This window comes from Mytilus trossulus, chromosome 1 (assembly GCF_036588685.1).
Source record: "Mytilus trossulus isolate FHL-02 chromosome 1, PNRI_Mtr1.1.1.hap1, whole genome shotgun sequence".
In the NCBI taxonomy this organism is placed as follows: Eukaryota; Metazoa; Mollusca; class Bivalvia; order Mytilida; family Mytilidae; genus Mytilus; species Mytilus trossulus.
Genome location: NC_086373.1, coordinates 107,559,032 through 107,586,031, shown reverse-complemented (window position 1 = coordinate 107,586,031; position 27,000 = coordinate 107,559,032). Strand labels below are relative to the sequence as shown.

At 33.3% G+C, this 27,000-nt stretch overlaps 1 protein-coding gene across 1 annotated transcript in view; it reads left to right on the top strand.

The window, feature by feature from the left end:
* LOC134696587 (G-protein coupled receptor 54-like) overlaps window positions 1–20,525 on the top strand; it is a 29,561-nt gene extending 9,036 nt beyond the window's left edge. The window contains exons 2-6 of the mRNA XM_063558450.1: window positions 10,064–10,185; window positions 13,650–13,773; window positions 15,375–15,577; window positions 17,877–18,006; window positions 18,623–20,525. Of these exons, the coding sequence (XP_063414520.1) occupies window positions 10,064–10,185; window positions 13,650–13,773; window positions 15,375–15,577; window positions 17,877–18,006; window positions 18,623–19,039 (996 nt within the window). The 3' untranslated portion in view covers window positions 19,040–20,525. The remainder of the gene's footprint in view (window positions 1–10,063; window positions 10,186–13,649; window positions 13,774–15,374; window positions 15,578–17,876; window positions 18,007–18,622) is intronic.
* The last annotated feature ends 6,475 nt before the right edge of the window (window positions 20,526–27,000 follow it).

Sequence of the window (27,000 nt, the reverse complement as noted above, 5' to 3'; positions counted from 1 at the left end):
ATAATCGGTAAGAATGCTAGTTCATCGCATTCGACTATTCTGGTATCCAAATATGTAAAACCCAAAGACATGTCTAGTAATTTGAGACACTTGCACATTATATCGACCATCAGTTTGTTATCTTTACTGTTAACCTTATATGTAGTGTCGATTTCAGTCCTTACTACTCATAACTCTGGATATTATCATTCGGAACCTCAGGTCCTAAATGCTCTTCAAATTCGTACTTTATTTGACCTTTAATTTGTTTCCATTGTCATTAATGAGTCTTTTGTTTACGAAACACTCGTTTGAGGTACAAAATATTTATCCCTGCTCCTATGATGAGTTTTAGGAGCAGTTTTTGTTTTGTTTTGTGAAGTTCATATCCCTGTAAACGATGTCTTTAAAGTGTTTGTTATTAATCATGATATGTAAACGGCATACGATGGGCAGAGATTATGTTTTTGATAAGAAATGGGAAGCATACTTTTAGAAAGTTAAAATATTTACGTTTATCATAAAATATAGTTTGTTGTCGAACATTTGTGTCATTAAAGTTGGAAAAAAGCTAAAAATATGGCGCAAACCTTCTTTTTACTGTACTATTCTTACTCTCAAGTTTACTGTGGTACTGTAGAGCACTAGCTGACATGTGTGTTATTGAGTGATAGTAGATCATCAATATAAATGAAAGTAAGATTATAAAATACTTTTTCTTTATCTCAATTAAGAGGTTCTGTAATTATTCTACTTAATAAGTTTACAATATCAAGTTGTTCAGTAGGGTGCACCATAAGTTCCCATTAGATTACCTACTTTCTGTTGAAAAATCAATCATAAAAGTCAACAAAATGTTCTCTATTAGAGAGTCGGTATTTTTAAAGTAATAATTTTCACATTCTTCAACAGGAAATTTGTATCTACGATTCTCATTTTCTTAAAAGCACCTGAACAACCAGTTTTTAGTTGGAATCGTGTAGCCCAGTCTTTAGTTTTCTATGTTGTGTTTTGTGTACTGTTGTTTGTGTTTTGTTCGCGTTCTTTATTTAATCACGGCATTGTCAGTTTATTTTCGTCTTATGAGTTTGAATATCCCTTTAGTATATTTCGCCTCTTTTTTTTTTTATAGTTCTGAGTTTTATAAAACAAGTAATGTTCATATGTCAGCATGTGTTGAAGTTACATAACTGTTTAAAGACAATGAGAATTTCTATTTATGAGGAATATACAAAACTATTTCTAGCTTATAATACGTCTATTGTGAATTGTGTTATTCATAATATCAATTTACTCTCTTTAAATCCAGCTTACCTATAGAGTTTATGTTCTCAGAGGATACATTAAACGAATTCCAAATATATCAGTCACGCTGAAACCAAATCACATTAGATAATATGTAGATTTCAGTTTAGAATTATGGTTATAATTGTACTTTCATAATTCGTAAATTTTGTCTATGCTTTTTTTCCTACGTATTCAAGAAAAGTATGGTGCCAAAACACGATTGACATGATACAACATACAAACAATAAAAGATATGACAAACCAAACCAGATATTCTTACAATATATGAAACTTTTTTTTAAAGCATTTAAGATGTTTTTACTCATTCAAAATGATAATTTGATGATCCCAATTACTGTTTTAAAATGGAAGGTGTTGATGCTTTAATATTATACATTTTATTCTTTGTCGAAACTGTTCATTACCGAACTTAACAACGAAATTACACGACGTCTGCCGTATACGGTGCAGGAAATGCTTACCCTTCCGGAGCACCTGATTTCACTCCCGGTTTTAATGGAGTTCGGGTTGTTTCTTATTTATTATTTATAACTGTTGATGTAAATGTCCTTTGGTTTTGTGAGTCTTTGTTTACTCCTTGGTTTTGATTGTTATTGTCTTTTTCATGTCGATGCGTTTTAATAGCTGTTATGTGGATGGGTTTTGTTTACTGTTTTATTTTGAACAGTGTCACGGTGGGTATGGTTGTCCTGCGAGAGAACGTACTGTGCTGGTGATTCGGTCCTGACGGGTGCTGGTGGGTCCTGATTCTGTGCTGGTGGGTTTGTTTACATTGTATCAGAACGGCAATAAAACGACTGTTTTGTTGCTTAATCTTTCTCTGATGCGTCACAAGTACCATGCAAAGTATATTACAACATTATTATATTGCAAAAGTCGTGCAAGTTCGTTTAACGGAATTGTCCTGACGCGGTGCTGGTGATAAGAAAAACGGTCCTGGTTCTGTGCTCCGATGTCCTGGTTCTGTGCCTTTATATTTTAGTTAAAAGTGGCATATATTCAAGATCATTGATGCTGTACTGTTATTGACTAATTAACTGTTGCCTGCTTTCTTGAAATTGATATTGTTTTGAATCCGTTTACTGTTATTATGCAAGAAAAAATACCCCTATTTTTTTTTTTTTTTTTAAATTAACTGTAATCTTATTTATTGGCCTGTTAATGGAACCCTTCTTGTCCCCTTTTAAGATAAGAAAATATGTTTACGATTTTCGGGATTACGATCATTTTGCAAGATCACCAAAATACGTTGTAATTTATACAATACTTATATAAAGTAGATGATGTGGTATGTTTGTTGTCAATGGACAAGTTTCCTTAAGAAACCAAAGGAAGTATGTGTTAATAACCATACGTCATCGTAATACCTTTAACAATAATCCATTAAATAAAAATGTAAAAGGTTACCGTTTTGCATAAAAATGGAGAGAAAAAATATAGAACAAAGAACTTTCTGAGCGTTTGAATCATATGTCTTTAGCAGCTTAAATCACATTTTTATGTGAACAATTGAGTGCTGACTATAAGAATGACGATAATATTGCGGGTTTGTTTGTTTGTGGTATTTTTTTTTGGGAAGGGGGGGGGGGGGGATAAGTAAGAGCGAGGTTGCAGTAAAAGTTTTAAGCTTGGGATAGTTTCCCGTAGGATTAAAAAGTTGTATTTAAAAGAAAAATGTATCTTATAGCCATTTAGAATCATTTGCTGTATCTGTAAGATTTTTTCAACATAACTTTTTTGTCTGAACGGTTATCAGGTTTTTTTTCGAAAGTTCGATAGAACACTAAAACAAATCACTATTTTATGAAAGGGCAGACTAGAGTATATCAGAGAATGAAGACGAGATAACCTAGAGACCACAATTAAGGGGGAGGAAGTGAACAATGTGTCCTACTTTACTATATTCAAATACTTTTATGAATAAAAGTCTCAAAACTTAAGTTCACATTTTAATGTTTGATGAAGCAGAACTTTAAAAGTGTGCAGTGAATATTGTGCCTACAACAGTTATTGTCATAATTATGTTTACATAAGACCTATAAAGGAATTAAGAAGGTACCAAGAAATGTTTTACAGTTCAATTTAATTATCATGAATGGAAGGTGAATGGAAACTGTGAGGGTAAAAACTAGAGCGCTGACAAACATGTCTATGCGGCATGGGCTTTGCTCATTGTTGAGGCATCAATGTTAGGGGCATTTAATATCTTAATAAAACTATTCTTATTTTAGATACTATATATTGTTCTCTGATATTGGACGAAAGATGTTGCCCTTTTATGTAATTATGTTATACAAGTTACGATCATTTGAAAACACATATTAAACAGCCAAATGGATGCACAAGAGCTAAATAGGAGTAATAGATCCTATTGACAACAATTAGCTGCCCAATTTTATTGATTTTGTAACATTTGTTTCAAATATGACCAACTTCTAATCCAAAATCACCAGCACCGTATCAGGACCCACCAGCACAATGACAGGACCCACCAGCACAGTATCAGGACATGAGTACATTGAGAAAATGCTAAATTTTCATAAACTGCAATGTTTTTTACAAAATAGTTTTGTCGTGTGGATTGCGACATAGAAAGCGGACTCAATGAGCATTTTTGTTTTATTTTTTCAGTTCGAGATTTTCTGAAAATGAGCATTTTGTGTTACGCTTACTGAAACAGTTCAGAGTGTCAACTTTTCAATTGTTTATATATGAACCCATAAGAAACAAAATTGAAAAAAAACTCAACTGTTTTCTTCCATTTTTTATTAGTGAAAACGTCAAAAATCATCATTTTCGTCTTTGTTTACATTTTTTCATTGATCACCAGCACCCGTCAGGACCGAATCACCAGCACAGTACGTTCTCTCGCAGGACAACCATACCCACCGTGAGTGTATGGCATCACATATATTAACTGTTATGACACAAAGTAAAGTTTCTAATGATACTAATTCTATAGCAACAAAACTTCATCTTGTTTGTAGACAAACAAGAAACAATTGTTCAATTCAAATAAAAAAAAAAAAAAAAAAAAAACTGTTAATTCCTCTTGGATTTTCACGCTTAGTATAAACTGACATGGTCTTGACAGAGATATAATTTTTTGTTTAAAGTAAATTGTTACATTTTAATGGTATAAATATAGTTACAAATTCCGGAATTTGGTAATAACCATGTCTGATTGCGGGTCATGGTGTTTAGAAGATATGTTGTAACTAAGATGTTTCTAACAGGGCTTCAGAAGGATCTGGAAAAATAACTTTGAATTGATATAAACACTAAAAAATAATCAAAGTTGTTGTATTTGATTGCTCTTGCTTTCACTTGAATCTTAAACACTTTTGAATGTAACATTGAACGTTTGTTCCTCATCGACAAACTTTCTAGGTTTTGTCACAAAGCCTTGATGACTGCAACATTTTCTCTTGGAATAGAAGCTTTTTGAACTTTCAGAAAAAATCAACCCTTCAATCCGTTTTTACGTCACACTTGGAATGACCTTGATGTAAAGATAAGCTTTCAGTTAATACAGGTAAAGTTAAACCATTGATGGTTTTAGCTGTTCCATGATTCAGGCCTTTGTTAACTTGTTTTAAACTCATAATCTTTTTAATGTAACTATTCTCTGGTTTGGTCAGAAGAATTTTTCGTAAAACTACATCACAAACGTGTAATTCACTTTATTACATTATTTTTTTTTAGAGATGTCAAAATGCCACCTACTATATAGCATAAAAGAGTCAGACGTACGAAAGGTTAAACTGGGGATACCAAAATCCTGATATAACTTTTAAAGTTTAAAAAGCGCATTTTGTAATTCCATTTCTAAAATTCCGTATCAGAAACTGGAAGGAACTAAAAGTTATAAAAAAATCAGTCCAACAAATGTTAAACATTCTAAATTAAAAAAAGAACACTGCACCAAACAGTTTTAAATATCTTTTATTCCAGCGTTACTGATGAGTCTTTTGTAGACAAAACGCGCGTCTGGCGCAACCACACAATTTCAATCCTGGTATCTATGATTAGTTTATTTTACAAATAGTATATTTTCTTTGACAATCATTTGCTATAAAAAGTACTGGTAACATGTTGTAAAGCGAACCCAATGATACATAAATAAAAACATTACATAATAGTTACATTGCTGCGTTCTAAAAGTTAACAGGTTATGTCACCGAAAATCAAGAATAAATTTAAAAGATCTGTCCATACAAATTGTAAATTAGATTAACAGAAGAGACTAACAAAATCTGTCAACAAAACTTTTGAATAACTTTAAGAGAGATTAACTAGATCTCTAACTTGGAACAGGCACGTCAACGTGTTGCAGGGTAAAAAAATTATCTATGATTCTTTTTTTAAATTATTAAAACTGCACCAGTTGCAGTTCTATTATCTTTTAGATCTATGGGTATAAACTATTTCTTATCACATAAACAAGGCACGTCTGATGTTTAGTTAGAGTTAAGCAAGTGTCAGGTTTCTGTAATGGTAGTCTTGTCTTGTTAATACACCTGGAGCTGTTGCTAATCAACTTATCAACTACATCTTGGCATTCCAACATAAAATATTGTAAGTTGGAATCAAGATACACCCTATTAAGTCACATGCTGATATGATATAAGACTAGTTTCAATAATTAAAGACAATTTGTTTTTAATATTTATTTGATAACTATCATGTACATGCACAATGGTCCTATTCTTTTCATTTTACTGCAATTGAAGTATCTAAACTCTTGGTACAAGCACATGGATGTCTTTATAATCTTATAGTATTGGTTTACATAACAAATTGATAAATATATTGGCTTGAAAAATTCATCCCACTTATGAAGTATTTCTTTATCGTGTATGGAGGACTTGGTCAATACATGATATGCCTAGATACTTCTACTGCAATACCTCGTCTCTCAAAATGATTTCATCAGAAAAAAATGGCTGTTTTGAATTTTTCGAAAAACTAAGTTTTTTCTTATCCCAGGCATAGATTACCCCAGCCGTATTTAGCACAACTTTTTGGAATTTTGGATCATCAATGCTCTTCAACTTTGTATTTGTTTGGCTTTATAAATATTTTGATATGAGCGCCACTGATGAGTCTTATGTAGACGAAACGCGCGTCTGGCGTACAAAATTATAATCCTGGTACCTTTGATAACCAATTAAAATGTTTTTTTATCTAGACTTCGTATTGAAAATGATGCTGTTTCCATGATTTAATGAATGAATGAGGAACTGAATAATCCCATGCTAAGGTAGTAATTAACTTTTGGATCCGAGCCTAGACTATTTTATGTGTTGGCATAAGAAGAATTCATGACGATGCCTTCGTATTTTACTTTGTAACAAAATCTTACACAGCCAGAGAAATTAATTTTGGATGATGTCAAGAACGAACGTAAAAAGGGGAATTCTATTAACTTAATGACCGTTCTTATTATTTAAACCTTCTTCTTTTCTCGAAAATCTAAACCGTTAAGTTGTTGTTTGTAATAAGGTTGAAATGTAATATTCAGAATTAGTAGAAAAATTACTTTAGAGCAGTTTCCCTGATACATCAGTGGTACAAAGATTATTTATTTTACCAATAAAAACAATTGAAGAGGGATAGAAACATATCAAGTTATCATTGATTCTATCTGTTATATTAAACTTTCCTCGTTTCGGTTGATTTTGACTGCAAATCAGGCCAACAACAAATAAATTACTGACAAATATAACGGAGCAAGTCAATGTTAATTAGTGAAAATTAGTAGCAAAAACTTGCACGGACCATACAGTTATCATCTAGAGGTCAGTGATCCTAAATTGCAATTTTATTACGAACACAATAGATAATACTACAACTCCATAAGTAATTCATTTCAACTTATATATATATAATACATTAAGAAAAGACCATTTTAAGCTTTATCGAATCACAAGAATGACTTATTATACCTATGTGGTGTTTTTTTCCTACATTTTGCTATTGATCTTACATGTAGTTAGTTATGTGTAAACTACTAAAAATAAGTCGGTAAAAAACATATGTATACAGGCTAAACGATAAAAACAAAATCTTTTATTTTAGGATTGCATCTTTTGAAGAATAGTTCTGGCAAATAGTTCACTATCTATTGTAACTTTTGTGTCAAAATTATAGCAAACAAATGTTTATTGTCCATATTGTAGGTAAGGAAACTAACACTTCTTGTAATTTACCTTCAACCTTGACCTACAAATCATTACGATCTTTTACGTTGTAATATTGTCCAAATTCAATTTGCAATTATTGCATAGTATATGTTATAAATATTTAATGAAAAAAATTGTCGATTTGAAAACCTGATAAAGAGTTTCTTTGCAATAGCAAGTTTTATTATGAAACTCATACAACTCTGATTGTCGCTATGATAATAAATATAAATAAAACTGAGTTCATATTAGAAACATGGGAAAATATAAAAAAAAAATACTGAGTCCTGAGGGTGACTGATTTTTTTCATTTGTTCCGTTATCTGATTTTAAAGTCTCAAGTTTGATTTTTTCAGTGTTTATGGATCCCCCTTTCGAATTTACCTTGTAGTTTGGTAGTTTTGTTATTCATTTTTTATATCAATTTGAAAACAATTAAAGAAAGCTCAAAGTGGAACTGCTAATGTTAAATCTGATAAAATGATTTAATAAGTTTTTTTTCTTTCGTGCATTGTATGATCAGAGAAGAAGATTTAATCTGTCCACCTTGTCTTACCTATATTATTAAAGATCGGTAATCGTTATCAAATGAATTGAAGGGGGAAAGTCAGTGCCTATCCAAAGTAATTACACGTTATTGGTGTTTCAAAGGAAGAAATCCGTATGTTGTAAGATCATGTTAAAGCTATTATTGTGTGTAATCATTTTATCCAAATCTTGTTTTATAATTAATAATTAAGAAATACTCAAATTTTCTGTCGAAATGTATAGTTAGCAGGTATCTGAGTGATTCTGGAAAAATAATTGACTGTCTATGGGTAAAGTGTTTAATCAAACATTAAGCAATGTAGGCGGTACCGCTGAATACGCAAAACATACTTTAACAACATAAAACTTCATTATCAGTAATATATTGTTACACAGTTTTGATAGTAGTAATTTATTCTTAAGTACTATACAAGTTAAGCTTTTCTTTATTTAAGACAATAATTTACTTTTTCTCATTTTCTTGTCATAATTATAAAATCGAATTAAAAAAATGCATTACTGCCGAATGCATGTTTTATTCAAATATCTTGATTATATCTTAATGTATGTATATTATAATACAATAAGTCTTATTCACATGCAAGCTTAAACTTAAACCAGACATATTTAATTTTCTATTGACATCCAAAACGAACACATGCAGCTAGGTGGAATTATATAAAATTGAGAAGGTGTGGGATTGTTACCATGAGAAAACAATACGTCAGCTCAGCACGTCAGGGACCTTACAAAAAGTCAAAACACAAAAATACTGAACTCCGAGGAAAATTCAAAAAGGAAAATCAAAAATCAAAAGGCAAAATCAAAAGTCCAAACACATCAAACGAATGGATAAAAGCTGTCATATTCCTGACTTGGTACCGGCATTTTCTAATGTAGAAAATGGTGGATTGAACCTGGTTTTATAGCTAGATAAACCTCTCACTTGTATGACAGTCGCATCAAAACAACATGACATTAAGCGTCTATAAGTAATTGATCGGCCTTCAAACATGAGAAAATCCATACGGCATTGTAAGTAATAAAAAGCTTGACCTGCTAAATGTAATCATGTTATTATTTTGATTTACCTGAGTATAACAGTACTATAAATGGCTAATAATTGTTCAAGCTTATTGTTGTTTTCTGAAATTGTTACACATTTCACAGCGGCATAATACTGCTACTTTAATTATTCATCCCTCACTTTGTTTTATTGATTTTGTATTTACATTGTCATGATTGTATCATAGATCAAACTTATTCGTTAAGTGTATGTTCACTACAAAATATTATAAAATATTTTAAATTAAGGAATGTATCTCCCTCATGCAAAGTTCTGATTCCTTTCACGAATTTGGCTATATCTTTTGGACCTTTTTTATTACAGCTCTTCATCTTTTATATAAGCTTTGGATTTTCAAATATTTTGACCACAAGCATCACTGAAGAGACATGTATTGTCGAAATGCGCATCTGGTGCAAGAAAATTGGTACCGTTAATTTCATTACTTGTGTTTATATGTCTTGATTGAGTTTAGCAATTTCAATTAATATTTAATAGTGGGTCTTTCTAGGTTGTAATGTTACACTATTGTTTCAGGTCAGGGCGAAGGATTTGTACCATTAAACCATTGCGATTGTTTGATTCTGTTATAAGTCAGGAATCCGATGTTGACACTAGTAATTGTGGGGCCCTTTATAGCTTGCTGTTCGGTGTGATCAAAGCTTTCATGTTGAAAACCGAACTTTGACCTATAATGGTTTAATTGTGACTTGGATGGAGAGTTGTCTCATTGACACTCATACCACATCTTTTAATATCTATGTAGTTATCCTGGCGAGTTAGGCTGCTTTAACTAGACTCACTAGGGAAATGTACAAAAAAGATATGTTGGTTGCATAGAATATCAATCAAATGACGTTATGTATACTAGTAATATAAATGTACTAATTAACGACCCAAACAGTTGTCTAGACGGGTTGTGTTAACTTTTCTAATTAGTTTATTGTTCAATGATATATATCTTGAGTCTCTAATGTGTCGATATGTTTTATTATAGGCTGCAGGATTGTACTCCTACACATGGAAAATGGGCGACTTTCTTTGCACCTTTGTGGCCTATATACAAAATGTGTCCATGATCTGTTCTGTGATGACATTAACAGTGATGAGTATTGAGAGGTAACAAATTTATATATTAATCCGCCATGACATTTCCAGGTTAATGTTTTACACTAGTAGCGTGTAGACCCTTTATAGCTTGCTTTTTCGGTGTGAGCCAATGTTCCGGATTGAAGACCGTACTTTGTCCTATAAAGAATTGCTTTTATAAATTGTGAATTGGATGGAGAGTTGTCTCACTGGCACTCATACCACATCTTCTGATAACTTATATGGAGGTATGACCTTAATCTTTGGAAAAATTTTCCTTTCAGTGTAATGATTACGGGAACAAGCAAGTTTATGATAAATTTAGAATGTGGATACATAGGTAAAATATTACTTGCAGGGACCGCTTTTACTTATTGATTGAGTAAGGTCATACTGGGTTTTTTCACGAAGATACACATACAAAAAACTTTTTAATAATCATCTGAAGTAATCGAAAATCGAATAATTATTTCAACTTGTTACACTGTGGACAAATTATTAAAAAATAACACTTTGTAAATTATAAGTTCAATATGTGTATGTAAAAAAATATTTGCCAGGCTATTAATGCTAGCGACAAATGCCACTCGAATATGTAATATCACATCGTTGATCATCATGGAAGGTAATATAATTGGAGATGATTTAGTATTATGGTATTATTGGTATTTGTTTAAATACGATAATATGATGCACAATGTACAATATACTGAAGAAGGGAATACTTGTATTTGTGTTTCATTATTAATGCATAAAAGATTCTCTAAATTTATGACAGATATATACGTCTCCAGACAGAATTAAATGTTAGCCCCAAAATGTACCAAAATGCCATAACGGATCAAATATTAGCTAAGATGGTCACATTTACAAAACCATCATGTTGTGGTTGTTTAACTTTGTATAATGTAACATATTGTAGCATGAAACTTCATATTTCACTCTCAAAATACAAAATGGCAAAAAATAGTTTCTGTTTTGTTTCTTCAATCAGATGCATAAAAAAAAGCTGCGTAATCCTTCAGAAAGTATCATGTTTGTAGGAGTTGCAATCTACATTCGATAAACCGTTAACTTCAAACGTTAATAAACAAGGATAAAAATATCTGTTGAAATATTACCAATTTGAAATTGAAATTACAAATATTCTTATCCCACTCGATATTGGCTGCAGCAGATTAATTCATTGTCTTTGGATTCGCTCTTACTCGTGTATTGAAGACAGTTGGAATCATGAAACTAAAACAAAATATTTTCCTCTTTGGTCTTAATAAACAAACCAAAATGCATATAATGCATATTTATGAACAGAAATATAGGGTTTTAGCAATCTCCTATTTTTAAGCCACATAGGTAAGACTAAGTATTCTTTGTACTGCTTAATTGTAAACTTTCTAACAGCACAATTAGATTATATTTCATTATATGCTGTTTGCAAACATTATCAATCGTATCCTGAACAAAAGAATTCGAATATTTATTGGCGATCATATGTATTAGATAAAATCTAAAGAACGAATTCGAATGAATAGATGTTTATGTTCAATTTTCTAACAAGTATGACACTTTAGTGTAATTTTTTATTTTGCATTTATGCAAAGAACCCAATTAATTTTTATAACATAGTTTCAGCTTTTATCAGTGAATTACCAAAATCATTAGATGTTCCTTTAATAAGACGAAGTATTTGATCATCCGACTGAACGTACAAAATTAAACATTGGAAATAGTTTGGTGTAATATAAATCCAATACCTAACGTGCTAATAAGTTCATTTCATTACGTAAATCACATCAGTTATATCCGTTCTGCTGTGATCACAGTGGTCACCCAACAATAAAAATAAGTACACTATCCTGTACTACACGTGAAATAACTGATAATTTGCATTAAAACAGTTATAATCAAGCACATGTTAGATTTTCTTCTGATTTATTTGAAATTTTCACTTGACACATAAAGCATTTAATGGTGATTAGTATCTGTGGTATGGTAAAACTGTCTATTGATAAAACCTGTAGAAATCAACATGCTTTACCATCAGTGTTTAACTCACAGGAGGTTTTAATAGCTACAATTATATTGCATGGAACGGATGTTTTTAACATTCCTGTGAATGGAACACATTCCTATCCCACGACTAGTACTTACAATACTTTATGGTATTTGTCTATTTCACTGCCTGAGCGGAAATATGCAACTTGATTTGAAACGTATATTATATACAAATAACAAACCTACATCAATTGATGCAGCCATTTTTTTAATTGGAAAGGAGACATAGTGTTAAAGGGACACTAGCTGTCAAATTCATGTTCACCGATTTGACTCCAAGTCTCATATTTGATTTATAACAATGTAAAGCATTTATCCAAATAATAAAAAGTCTAAAATAAACAATTTAAAGGGCATGGTCTCAATAATATGTACCATTTAGTGTTTTTTTAGTCTAGACGCCAACTAATAACTATCAAATGGACAAACTAAATGATCATATAAGCTAGAACACAATTTAGACTTGTTTGTAAACATTAACATATACATATATAGATAGATAGTGAACTCGTAAAATTGGATTTTCTAGGTCTGTTTAATATCATTTTATTGATTTATAATATATGGTAATCACCTATATAAGAATGTTTCCGGTCAAATGATTTACCTTTGTTTCACTTTCAATGTTAACATTCTGTTCCTTAAAATATCCGACCACGCGAAATTCGTGAGTAATCCAAATCTCATTGCCATTAGGGGTTAGATTGAAGTTCTCATGAATACGGATGAGGGTCGAATTATTCACTTGCAAATAAATATGACATCGCCAATGTTTGTTAAGCTTATTTTGACAACTAAAAAACATACTGGCTGCTAAAAGCGAATTATTTTTAAGAGCGCCAAAGCATAGGATACTTGAGCGCTGCAAATTTAGGACATTTGAGCGGAAATTAAAAAATGAGCTTAGGACGTTTGAGCAAAAAGTTAAAATCTCAACTCCGGTCATCAGTTGTTGTTTTGAAAATGATAAGGTATTACGTAAGAGTAATGACAAGTTTTGTAGGGGATTAATGACCGGTTTATTAAAAATATTTATAAAACATTGTGAGTCTCTACATTAGCTTGTTATTACTTTGGAACTTTCTAACCCCCCTCGACTGCTCTTGTAAGGATCTTTTGTCTTCATGGAGAACCAATTTACACGCACTGAATGTTGTATGCTTATGTTACATTTGTAAATCAATGATACATTTCTTTTCTAATTTATATTACTTTTTTTTAGTTAAGGGTTTATTTTGTCAGTAACAATTAGCGTTACTAGACATAACTTGTTATTAAAGGACAGTTAAGTCACACATTGACTAACTAACGGATTTCTTATTCAGACTTGCCGGTAATATTACTTACATTAAAACACTGACAAACGACTATATTTTATGTTCTAGCAACATTTTACCCATTAACGAGTAACAAACTAATTAGTTCTTCATTCATTGTAGGTTTCTTGCGATATTGTTCCCGTTAAAAGCCAGATATATTTGTACTATGAATCACACAAGGGTAGTCATTGTGGCCATTTGGCTTATGTCTTTTGTGATGGCAATACCCATAATATTTGGAAAGGTTAGTATATTTTAAAACACTATTAATAAGAAAAACCTGTCTTTTTGAACTTGCAATAAGAAATATTAAAACAGATACAAACAGGTCTGTTTTATGCCATGACTTACATCTAGAACATGACAATGAGGGTCAGTTGGGGACTAAAATTTACGACAAAAGATATTATATGGGTTATCCAGTTAAGAACTTTTCATTTCTATGCAGCAAGATTCTATCAGCACGCGTATATTTAAAGTATTTATAGCCTGTTTATATGATTAGCTTACCTTTCGTTTCTATTATGATTTCCTTGATAGAGGGTACCTGCTTACGAAGAAGTTCTTTCATCTAGGGTTCCGAATGGTTAAGCTGAAGTCATATCTTCGAACGTTTTAAGAACGCCATCATAATTTGGTAGATCGTGTTATAACACCCTTGATTGGTTCTACTTTTCTCAACTACAAGAACATCATCTTTTCATTGACATTGACATTACCAGATATGACTTAATTGTTTTGTAATGTTTACCGTGTGCAACAAGAAAGCAATAAATGGCTTACCATTCTGGAGTACATGAACACCCCTAGTTTTGTGTGTAAGGGATTCGTGCTGCTTGTGTATTTTTGCTAAGGTTTCGTTTATCCTTCGTCCTTGAAATCCTTCATTTTATTTCAAATTTTCACATTCGATGGAGTCATTTACATAACACGATGAGATGTTTTAATGTACTGACAGTAGACCGCTAACAATCTGCTACTGTAAGACACCCTTATGAAATATATAACGGTCCGCTATGGTACATATCCTCTGTCATAAAAGTAAATTATAAAAGAATTTACCACAAAGACGTTTGTCTCAATATCATTCCTGATCAACAAACGTGCAACAATTATTTACAGAAAACTTTAAAACGATGTTAAAAAAGGAAATATGGTTTGATTACAACTAAACATCACTTTCAGATAATCCTAACGCATATGTAAGTCACTACCATCAAGGAATTGTATATTTAAATTTAAATATACAATTCCTTGCTACCATACAGTAGTTTAAATAAATACAACAAAACAAATACTGCAAAGCGAACTTTAAAAGTCTGGAATGACAAAATAAGAACAGATACGAAAGTAAAAACAATAGTCTTATTAATATTATAGAGCAATAAATGTGACAAACACCAACGACAATCCCCAGATTAAAGACTCCCGCATGACTAGGGGTTGACATATGCAGAATATAGCGGAGCCATTATAAAAAAGGAGATGTGGTATGATTGCCAATGGGACAATTCTCCAGTAGGCACTAAATGACACAGAAATTAACAACGATATGTCATCGTACGGCCTTCGACAATGAACAAAGCCCATACCGCATAGTCAGGTATAAAAGGCCTCGAAATGACATATGTAAAAAAATTCAAACTAGAAAGCTAGCTTATGTACAAAATGAACGAAAAACAAATATGTTAACAGTCATTGAATTACAGGCTACATGTTAGTGAATGCTTAGCGACTCTCTCAAACTTATAAAACATGTTATGGTCTCAGTTTTTTATTATATTATACTGTTATCTATTGTGTTCCTAGATTACGAAGTCATGTGATATTCTTATATATTTGTAGTATATATACGTAGTTAAAGGAATAAATAGGACAGCATTATGGTGTAAAATCCAGTTTTCACCGCTTTACTTCAAAATTTATGAACTATATATGCTGGTGATTATGTTTATCATACCTGTAATGGTGATGGCGATCTGTTATACCATGATCTCTATAGAAATATGGCATATAGTCTCAAACAGAGCTATGATGCGTTCTGGCAGGTATGTTTATATTTTCTTCTTTACATTGCTCTGAATGCTTGTGTTTGAGAATTCCTGATGACGGTTAATCACTAAAAGAGCTTCGGATGCATTAACTTGTATTGTGTTATGTTCTGTGACATAAGAAATGCAACATGTATGTTGTTTTGCGATTGGGGTCCTCTCGATTTCTTTATTTCATAGGGTAGGGGGGTTACATCTGTCTTCAGTTTGTTCTTACTTGCCTCGTTCTTTCAAAAGTTTTTTGGAAACAATAAATATTTCAATGTTGTCCTGTCATCTTATGGCATTTTGTATTTCCCTTTTAAATGTTATTGCAGGAAAAGGAATGTAAGAAATATAGATTCCACTACTGCAACAGGTGTGTTACAATATTTCTCCAATCCAGAAAGTTAGATTTTGACCAATCATTTGGCGAGAACAGATATTTCACTAGTGGGGAGAAATGTTTTCTCAAACAATCACGAAATGTGAAAATAACACAAAAATTAAAAACAATCATATCAACGAAGCTTGTTTATTTTACTTTTACATTTTTCTTTTTTGAAGAAAAAGCAAGACAAAAAGGAAAACATAAAGTGTCAAGATCGATTTTAATAAAAAAAAATGTCTCAGAGGTTGGACAAGGAAGGCAGAATTTAAACGCGGTTTATTTTCTCACTTTTTGCCAAATTTTAGTTTTGCAGTTTTTCCTTGACTTTATCCAAATTGAGGTCAGATAAGTAACGAGTATATAAATTTGCAATCAATGGTGGGAATATCAGTCTAAAGTCAAAATATTTAGTTTACATCTGTCAAAATGTTTGTATAAAAGGTCTGTTATACTAACAAAAAGTACAGGGTGATTAATTAGCCACGGATCAGACATAAGACGTATGTTATTTTGTTCTATCATTACACAGTAGATCAGGTCAATATGACTAGTAGCACCAAAGTTGAACTGTTAATTGAAAAGCAAAGAAGCTTTTGATTGGATCAAAAGCAGTGTTTTTGGTTACTGTTGACCAGCTGTATCAGTACATGCGGTTGCTTTTTATTGTGATTTGTTATAATAATATGATACTATGATACACATCACTGAATGCAGATGAGTTTTTTCATCTGCAATGAATGATCAATATTTGTTTTTCTTAAATTGTTACTCGTTTTTAAAGTTTGTTTTGTATTTGTATATCCGATACAAAAATAACATGCATATTTGATTGCTAATCATTAAATTATGTTTTTCCTAACCTAACCTACAACCCTGGAAATTCTTATTAAAGTCATTCCAACCATGTCATATATATTATGTGTTATTCGGCAAGATTTTAAATTATCTCATTTTTTTGGTTTTATCTTCAAATGACATATGCAAATTAAAGCAAGTACTAATATTGTATTAACATGATAATGAAATCGCCACAATGCGACAATTACTATCACGAGTTGTATGACTGTTATGGAATATATGTTTCACAGATGATGATATGTTCCAATCGTCGTAATCAGAATAACGTCACCTCCCTTGATCCCCAATGTGACCAACCAAATTAAACTTTTCACCGGATGTGTACCGACGGTTGTCACACGTCGACTAGGATCTGCTTACTCTACCAGTGCCTGAGATCAGCCCCGGTTTTGGTGGGGTTTGGTCTTAATTTTCTGAGTAATGTTTTGGATACTGACGTTTATCTGTTTTGTTTTTATTGCTCATTTTAACATAGGTAGGCATTATATTTGTCGATATTTTACACAGAGCGTTAGCGAGGTGTAAAATGTGGTCAAATATAATGCCTACCCATGTTAAAATGAGCATAGAGCATAGAGCATAGAGCATGACATGAAGGAATTATTTCGATTCTAATAGGACAAATACAGTATTTTTAAGGTCGAAGCATGTGAAATTACCGTAAAAACGTTTTGGTGTTCCCGTTTCCTCCTCGAGGAGTCTTTGCATTGCAGTTCATATTTGATAAGTTTAAAAACTACGAGCAGGGTAAATATATGTTGTTTTATAAAAATATGTAATAAAAGTTATGTTAGCTGGTTTAATGTATATATTTTAAAGGATAACGATGGAAATAAAGTTAATATAAACAGTAAGTTCGTGCGCATGTGTCAAGCATATTTTGTGCTCATTAGAATACGGCTTTGTTTGCAAAGCGTAATAAGGACGTCATATTAGAATGACTAGCATCCAAAATTAACATAAAAACATTATTTGTTTTATTATTATTATTGAATATTCAAACAATTCTATTTATTGCTCTAATTTTAAAAGCTTTAGAGAAATATGTAATACATTTTTTGTTTACAGCGAATGTCAATATACATGTTCTGAACGCATAAAGTCTCCATCTTCAAATGGAGATAGTAACGGGAAAATAAAGGTTTCGACCAAAAAACCACCTGCAGCCAACGATGATGATGCAAGAACTAGAAAACAGGTGAGCATATGGGTGAGCACATTCATAAAACACGAACAACAACAATTAAGAACTAGAAAACAGGTGAGCATATGGATGAGCACATTAAAAATACACACACAACAGATCGGGCATGGAAGGATAACAGAACACGTCATCATATAGGAGATTTCACAGTGATTATGCACAGAGAAGATGGAGCTATCATAATACTATAGTCAATTAAAACTTTCAGTTTAAACATTATATTAATACAACTGTATTGGAGACTTAGTTTGACTAATAAATTAATACTTATACCAGGTGAAAAGAATCACCAAACAAATACTGAATCCAACTACACCCAACTACTCAGGGGGAAAAAACAGGCTAACCAATCAGGACCAACTTGGGGAAAAGGAGCAGATAAAAACATGAATGTGGTAGCTAACATATTTTTTTATCCGACTAACACAATTGGACATTTTGGAATACAGACAAATGAATATTTTATTGTTTTGAATTGAGGAAAATATTATTGAAATACTACCAAATTATATCTCTAATAACTTATGTCCCCTTAGTCGAGGCTTCTTCGCAATGGCTATGAGTCTTTAATCAACAATTGGTTATATTAGAAACATTTTTTATTTTCCAGGTCATCATGATGTTGAGTGTGGTAGTGTTTCTCTTTGCTGTTTGCTGGGGTCCAATTCTGATTAATAATGTACTTGTAGCTTTTGGTATCCTCAGTGACATTCATGACAAGGCATACTTGAAGCACATGAGGACTGCGTTCTCATTAATGTCGTATGCAAACAGTTGTATAAACCCTATTGTTTATGGGTTCATGTCGAAAAACTTCAGAGACACATTCAAACATGCAATAAATAACTGTCTAAAAAGAGGATCCTCTATGGCAAGACTTCCATATGTTACAGATATCACCAGAGGGTCCATACTAAAGTCCAGTAACAGCGCCGGAAGTGACGAAAAAGAAACAGGGTTCGTCCGCGTTGACAATAACAAAGGAAATCATACTGCAGTTGAGATGAAACCTATTCGATATGAATAGACATGACAAAAGATTTACATATCTCTCGTTGGTAGTTAGGTTGTCATTAGGCTCTGAAATGTATAAACTCTGTATACATGTTTAGCGTAAATTGTGATGCTATGTGTCAATTCAAAAGATATTAAATTGTTTAGTTTTTATAAGTTTCAAACCAGTTATTTTTTTGTTTTTCTCACAATTCCGACTCGTCATGTTAGTGTTAAGTTTCATATATTTGGAGAATTTTTCGTGATTTTTAAGTATTCAAATTTGTCGGCATTTGTGGATAGATATAAATGAATATAGCGTTTACCAGGACATCATCTGTTCAGATGTTTTTGGTGATGGTTTATAAAGGCACGCATGTGATTTGAATATAACCACAATGATGCAACCATTAAAACATTTTAAAGTAACTATGTCGAAATGGACCAACCCAGTATGTATTAAAACAATATGACTTTTTGTATGACTGAAGATGAAACTTATGAATGAAACTCTCAGGTTTTTCCAAAGCAAAGGAAGGATAATTCCAGAATGTTTTTTTTTGAAAAGAAGACCAAGGAAAGTGTTACACATATATTAATAGTTTAATTTTGAATTCCGATTGGTTGAAAGTTTTTTGTCAATCAGCCCAATGACGTAATTTTGTCACGTGACCACGACGTCTTCAACTGGTTTTGTTTTCGTTATTTACTCCTTAAAAATATAATTTAAAATTAAGATATAAGGAAAGACTGTAATACTATGTGTCTGTTCGGAAGAACCTAAAAAATTTGGTGCAAACTTCTAAATTATCAGCTATGCAGTTTATATATTGTGCAACTAGTTTTTGATGTTTTATCGTCAGAGATGAAAATTACAGAAGTCATTTCTTAAGGGGGGAATATAATCGAAATTTGCATAATACTTCCAGTTCTTATCTGTGCCCTTTCTTTACTTTCGTACGCGTTTTAAATATTTCAAAATCACAGTTTGGAGTCTCTGCATGGCCAAAATCAAAATAAGGGAGTTGTAATATGGTCACAGGCGATGTATCACTCTCTTATTTCGTAGTAGTGTAACACTTAGAGGTAATATGTGATGTAACAGGAGACAGATTTTTAAAAGCAAGTTGCTTTATTTTGAATCCTTAATATTTATTTCATTTGTATAACATCGCATAATGTTGATTTATCCGAATATAACTACAACGGCGAAATACCTGACGACATTGTATCAATGAATTTATCAACAATTAGAAACAGTTTTACGTTCGTAATATTAACATTTCTAAGAATTTCAATACTGATATTGTTAAATTCAAACTTGACGAATTACTACTAGAGGTAAGAATAATTTATATAAGAAGATCTATGGGCAATATTGATTGACCACTGGATATTAAAAGTAAGCTGCTTAGACAAAAAGAAACATTTGAACGTATACCTATGCATTTAATGTTAATTTTTTTTTTTAAATCGGAATATTTTAGAGGTAATGAAAATAAAACAATGCCATCCTTTAAGAGTTTTGTTTTAATTTTTAGTGTAGTTCAATGTATCAAACAGATGGTGGCGGATATATGAATTTGTGAAACAGAATGTGAAAGCAGGACATCCAATAAGATTGTTCACATAGAGTTCCTGCATATCATATAGTAGAATATAAATATAACGTTTGAAAGAAAGTTATTTGATGGATGGCTATACTTCCGGCGTCAAATATAACATGCATATTCAGGAAAATGTCATGTAAATTCAGTATAACATATTAAATCTTTTCTATTGCTTTTTGCTGTACGCATGACGATTGTTACACTAATCATGCAGACACTTTAATATGAATTTGAGGTTTACAGTCTCTGCGATAACTTTTTTGTTTATGATTATTTACGCTACCATATCTGTCATTTTTCTTTAGTTAACCGATGCAGGATTTCCAACCACTGTATTTAAATATGAGGATTTAACGAGTTAATCAAACAAATCGGTACAGAGAACAGAAAACGCCATATTAGAAAAGAAACAAAAACTAGTCAACAAACCACAACAACGAGCTATACATTACCATTCAAACCATGACACCGAGACAGAGAATTAATAGTCTACCTGACACAACACTGAGACAAACACTAGTCAACAAACCACAGCAACGAGCTATACATTACCATTCAAACCATGACACCGAGACAGAGAATTAATAGTCTACCTGACACAACACTGAGCTAAACACTAGTCAACAAACCACAGCAACGAGCTATACATTACCATTCAAACCATGACACCGAGACAGAGAATTAATAGTCTACCTGACACAACACTGAGACAAACACTAGTCAACAAACCACAGCAACGAGCTATACATTACCATTCAAACCATGACACCGAGACAGAGAATTAATAGTCTACCTGACACAACACTGAGACAAACACTAGTCAACAAACCACAACAACGAGCTATACATTACCATTCAAACCATGACACCGAGACAGAGAATTAATAGTCTACCTGACACAACACTGAGCTAAACACTAGTCAACAAACCACAGCAACGAGCTATACATTACCATTCAAACCATGACACCGAGACAGAGAATTAATAGTCTACCTGACACAACACTGAGCTAAACACTAGTCAACAAACCACAGCAACGAGCTATACATTACCATTCAAACCATGACACTGAGACAGAGAATTAATAGACTACCTAACACAACACTGAGACAAACACTAGTCAACAAACCACAACAACGAGCTATACATTACCATTCAAACCATGACACCGAGACAGAGAATTAATAGTCTACCTGACACAACACTGAGCTAAACACTAGTCAACAAACCACAGCAATGAGCTATACATTACCATTCAAACCATGACACCGAGACAGAGAATTAATAGTCTACCTGACACAACACTGAGATAAACACTAGTCAACAAACCACAACAACGAGCTATACATTACCATTCAAACCATGACACCGAGACAGAGAATTAATAGTCTACCTGACACAACACTGAGACAAACACTAGTCAACAAACCACAACAACGAGCTATACATTACCATTCAAACCATGACACCGAGACAGAGAATTAATAGTCTACCTGACACAACACTGAGCTAAACACTAGTCAACAAACCACAGCAACGAGCTATACATTACCATTCAAACCATGACACCGAGACAGAGAATTAATAGTCTACCTGACACAACACTGAGCTAAACACTAGTCAACAAACCACAGCAATGAGCTATACATTACCATTCAAACCATGACACCGGGACAGAGAATTAATAGTCTACCTGACACAACACTGAGCTAAACACTAGTCAACAAACCACAGCAACGAGCTATACATTACCATTCAAACCATGACACCGAGACAGAGAATTAATAGTCTAACTGACACAACACTGAGCTAAACACTAGTCAACAAACCACAGCAACGAGCTATACATTACCATTCAAACCATGACACCGAGACAGAGAATTAATAGTCTACCTGACACAACACTGAGCTAAACACTAGTCAACAAACCACAGCAACGAGCTATACATTACCATTCAAACCATGACACCGAGACAGAGAATTAATAGTCTACCTGACACAACACTGAGCTAAACACTAGTCAACAAACCACAGCAACGAGCTATACATTACCATTCAAACCATGACACCGAGACAGAGAATTAATAGTCTACCTAACACAACACTGAGACAAACAGTGGTCAACAAACCACAGCAACGAGCTATACATTACCATTCAAACCATGACAGCGAGACAGAGAATTAATAGTCTACCTAACACAACACTGAGACAAACAGTGGTCAACAAACCACAGCAACGAGCTATACATTACCATTCAAACCATGACACCGAGACAGAGAATGTAATAGTCTACCTAACACAACACTGAGACAAACAGTGGTCAACAAACCACAGCAACGAGCTATACATTACCATTCAAACCATGACACCGGGACAGAGAATTAATAGTCTACCTGACACAACACTGAGCTAAACACTAGTCAACAAACCACAGCAACGAGCTATACATTACCATTCAAACCATGACACCGGGACAGAGAATTAATAGTCTACCTGACACAACACTGAGCTAAACACTAGTCAACAAACCACAGCAATGAGCTATACATTACCATTCAAACCATGACACCGGGACAGAGAATTAATAGTCTACCTGACACAACACTGAGCTAAACACTAGTCAACAAACCACAGCAACGAGCTATACATTACCATTCAAACCATGACACCGAGACAGAGAATTAATAGTCTACCTAACACAACACTGAGCTAAACACTAGTCAACAAACCACAGCAACGAGCTATACATTACCATTCAAACCATGACACCGAGACAGAGAATTAATAGTCTACCTGACACAACACTGAGCTAAACACTAGTCAACAAACCACAGCAACGAGCTATACATTACCATTCAAACCATGACACCGAGACAGAGAATTAATAGTCTACCTGACACAACACTGAGCTAAACACTAGTCAACAAACCACAGCAACGAGCTATACATTACCATTCAAACCATGACACCGAGACAGAGAATTAATAGTCTACCTGACACAACACTGAGCTAAACACTAGTCAACAAACCACAGCAACGAGCTATACATTACCATTCAAACCATGACACCGAGACAGAGAATTAATAGTCTACCTAACACAACACTGAGACAAACAGTGGTCAACAAACCACAGCAACGAGATATACATTACCATTCAAACCGTGACACCGAGACAGAGAATTAATAGTCTACCTAACACAACACTGAGACAAACAGTGGTCAACAAACCACAGCAACGAGCTATACATTACCATTCAAACCATGACACCGAGACAGAGAATGTAATAGTCTACCTAACACAACACTGAGACAAACAGTGGTCAACAAACCACAGCAACGAGCTATACATTACCATTCAAACCATGACACCGGGACAGAGAATTAATAGTCTACCTGACACAACACTGAGCTAAACACTAGTCAACAAACCACAGCAACGAGCTATACATTACCATTCAAACCATGACACCGGGACAGAGAATTTATAGTCTACCTGACACAACACTGAGCTAAACACTAGTCAACAAACCACAGCAATGAGCTATACATTACCATTCAAACCATGACACCGGGACAGAGAATTAATAGTCTACCTGACACAACACTGAGCTAAAAACTAGTCAACAAACCACAGCAACGAGCTATACATTACCATTCAAACCATGACACCGAGACAGAGAATTAATAGTCTACCTAACACAACACTGAGATAAACACTAGTCAACAAACCACAGCAACGAGCTATACATTACCATTCAAACCATGACACTGAGACAGAGAATTAATAGTCTACCTGACACAACACTGAGCTAAACACTAGTCAACAAACCACAGCAACGAGCTATACATTACCATTCAAACCATGACACCGAGACAGAGAATTAATAGTCTACCTGACACAACACTGAGCTAAACACTAGTCAACAAACCACAGCAACGAGCTATACATTACCATTCAAACCATGACACCGAGACAGAGAATTAATAGTCTACCTGACACAACACTGAGCTAAACACTAGTCAACAAACCACAGCAACGAGCTATACATTACCATTCAAACCATGACACCGAGACAGAGAATTAATAGTCTACCTGACACAACACTGAGCTAAACACTAGTCAACAAACCACAGCAACGAGCTATACATTACCATTCAAACCATGACACCGAGACAGAGAATTAATAGTCTACCTGACACAACACTGAGCTAAACACTAGTCAACAAACCACAGCAACGAGCTATACATTACCATTCAAACCATGACACCGGGACAGAGAATTAATAGTCTACCTGACACAACACTGAGCTAAACACTAGTCAACAAACCACAGCAACGAGCTATACATTACCATTCAAACCATGACACCGAGACAGAGAATTAATAGTCTAACTGACACAACACTGAGCTAAACACTAGTCAACAAACCACAGCAACGAGCTATACATTACCATTCAAACCATGACACCGAGACAGAGAATTAATAGTCTACCTGACACAACACTGAGCTAAACACTAGTCAACAAACCACAGCAACGAGCTATACATTACCATTCAAACCATGACACCGAGACAGAGAATTAAAAGTCTACCTGACACATAACTGAGATAAACCATAGTCTACAAAACACAATACAACACGAAGACAAACGACAGTCTACAACACACAACACTGAGTCAAAAAATAGATTTCAAAACACAACGGTGAGACTAACAAAAGTCAACACAACACAAAGACTAACAATAGTCTACAAAACACATCATTGAGACGAACAACAGACTATAAAACATATCACAGAGACAAATAAAATGATCAATAAACAATGCTAAAGAAAAATCCATAGCTATTTTGATAATACTGAGCACCCTCTCTGGGCATTTAGACGATAAAAATATTAAAAGTATTGGTAGCTAGAATTTCTATTTAACAGAACGGTTTATCTTTATTGGGTTTTGTTGTTTTCACACATACCTCATTGTGATTCTTTGACGAGCTGATTTTCATTGCAAACTTTAGTGGTCAATAGAATTGGTCGCTAGCTTGATTGGGCGTTATAATTGGTTTCTAGTTTAATTGGTTACTAGCTTGAGTCCACTGCACAAAATTAATAAAACGAGAAAATTTCAAAATGAGTGATGTTGAATTAAACCCTTCGTAAAGTTTACGGACAGTATTACTAGTTGGTTGACCGTTATGGAATTGGAATAACCGTTTCATAGATGATATCGGATATGTTCCTAATGTCGTAACTTCAATACCCTTCTGTTTCACGAATGTAACCTACCGAACTAGACTATTTACCGGATTTGTAATAACATTAGCAACACAAAGGGTGCCACATGTGGAGCAGGACCTGCTCAACCTTCCAGAGCAGCCGAGATCACCCCAAGTTTTTGGTGGGGTTCGTGTTGCTTAGTCTTTAGTTTTGTATGTTGTGTCTTTTGTACTATTATTTGTCTGTCTGTCGGGTTTTTTTTAGCCATAGCGTTGTCAGATTTTTTTCTATCTATGAACTTGAATCTCCCTCTTATATTATTCATACACTTGAAAAAAAATTTAACAGTTTTATACGGAAGCCGATAGGGGCCATTCAAAAAAAATATTTTATGTCGTAATTACGACAAAGCATGTCGTAATTTCGACATAACATGTCGTTATTACGACATCGCTATGTCGTAATTTCGACATAACATGTCGTTAAAACGACATTACTATATCGTAATTTCGACATATCATGTCGTAATAACGACATCGCTATATATACAAGAATATGTATTATGATTGCCAAGTGACTAAATGACACAGAAATTAACAGCTATTCATCATCATAATGCCCCCAATAATTAGAAAAGCCCCCGTATAGTCAGCTATAAAAGAGGGAGGAAAGATACCAGAGGGAGAGTCACCGAAATGCTGTGTGGCAGACAGTGTTATTATTTAATTATTAGCTCCCTTGGTAAAACTCCAAATTTCATATTTAATGCATTTTATTGTTAAATAAATTACATGAAGCTTAATACATAAATATTTGTTAATTGCATAGCTGTTGCTATATGAATTCATTGGTTAAAGATATTTATTTATATTGTAAAGTTTAATATTTGCATCGTCGCAAAATATTTGGATACCTTCTTTGGATACCTTCAGTGAGACAATTATATATTTTATAAAAATCATTTGGGGTTAGAAAATTAACGTTTGAAAACGGTCTACAGACGAGATACCAACAATACCGAAGAGAACGGAGAAAATACGGCTCAACATACAGAGGAAATGATTACTCAGGAAGAACCGTTAATCACAGTACCCAATGATGGCAGAACACTATCCTGTAAACCACACGAGGATCCCGCCTGCACAACAGGTGCCGATGGTCAACTT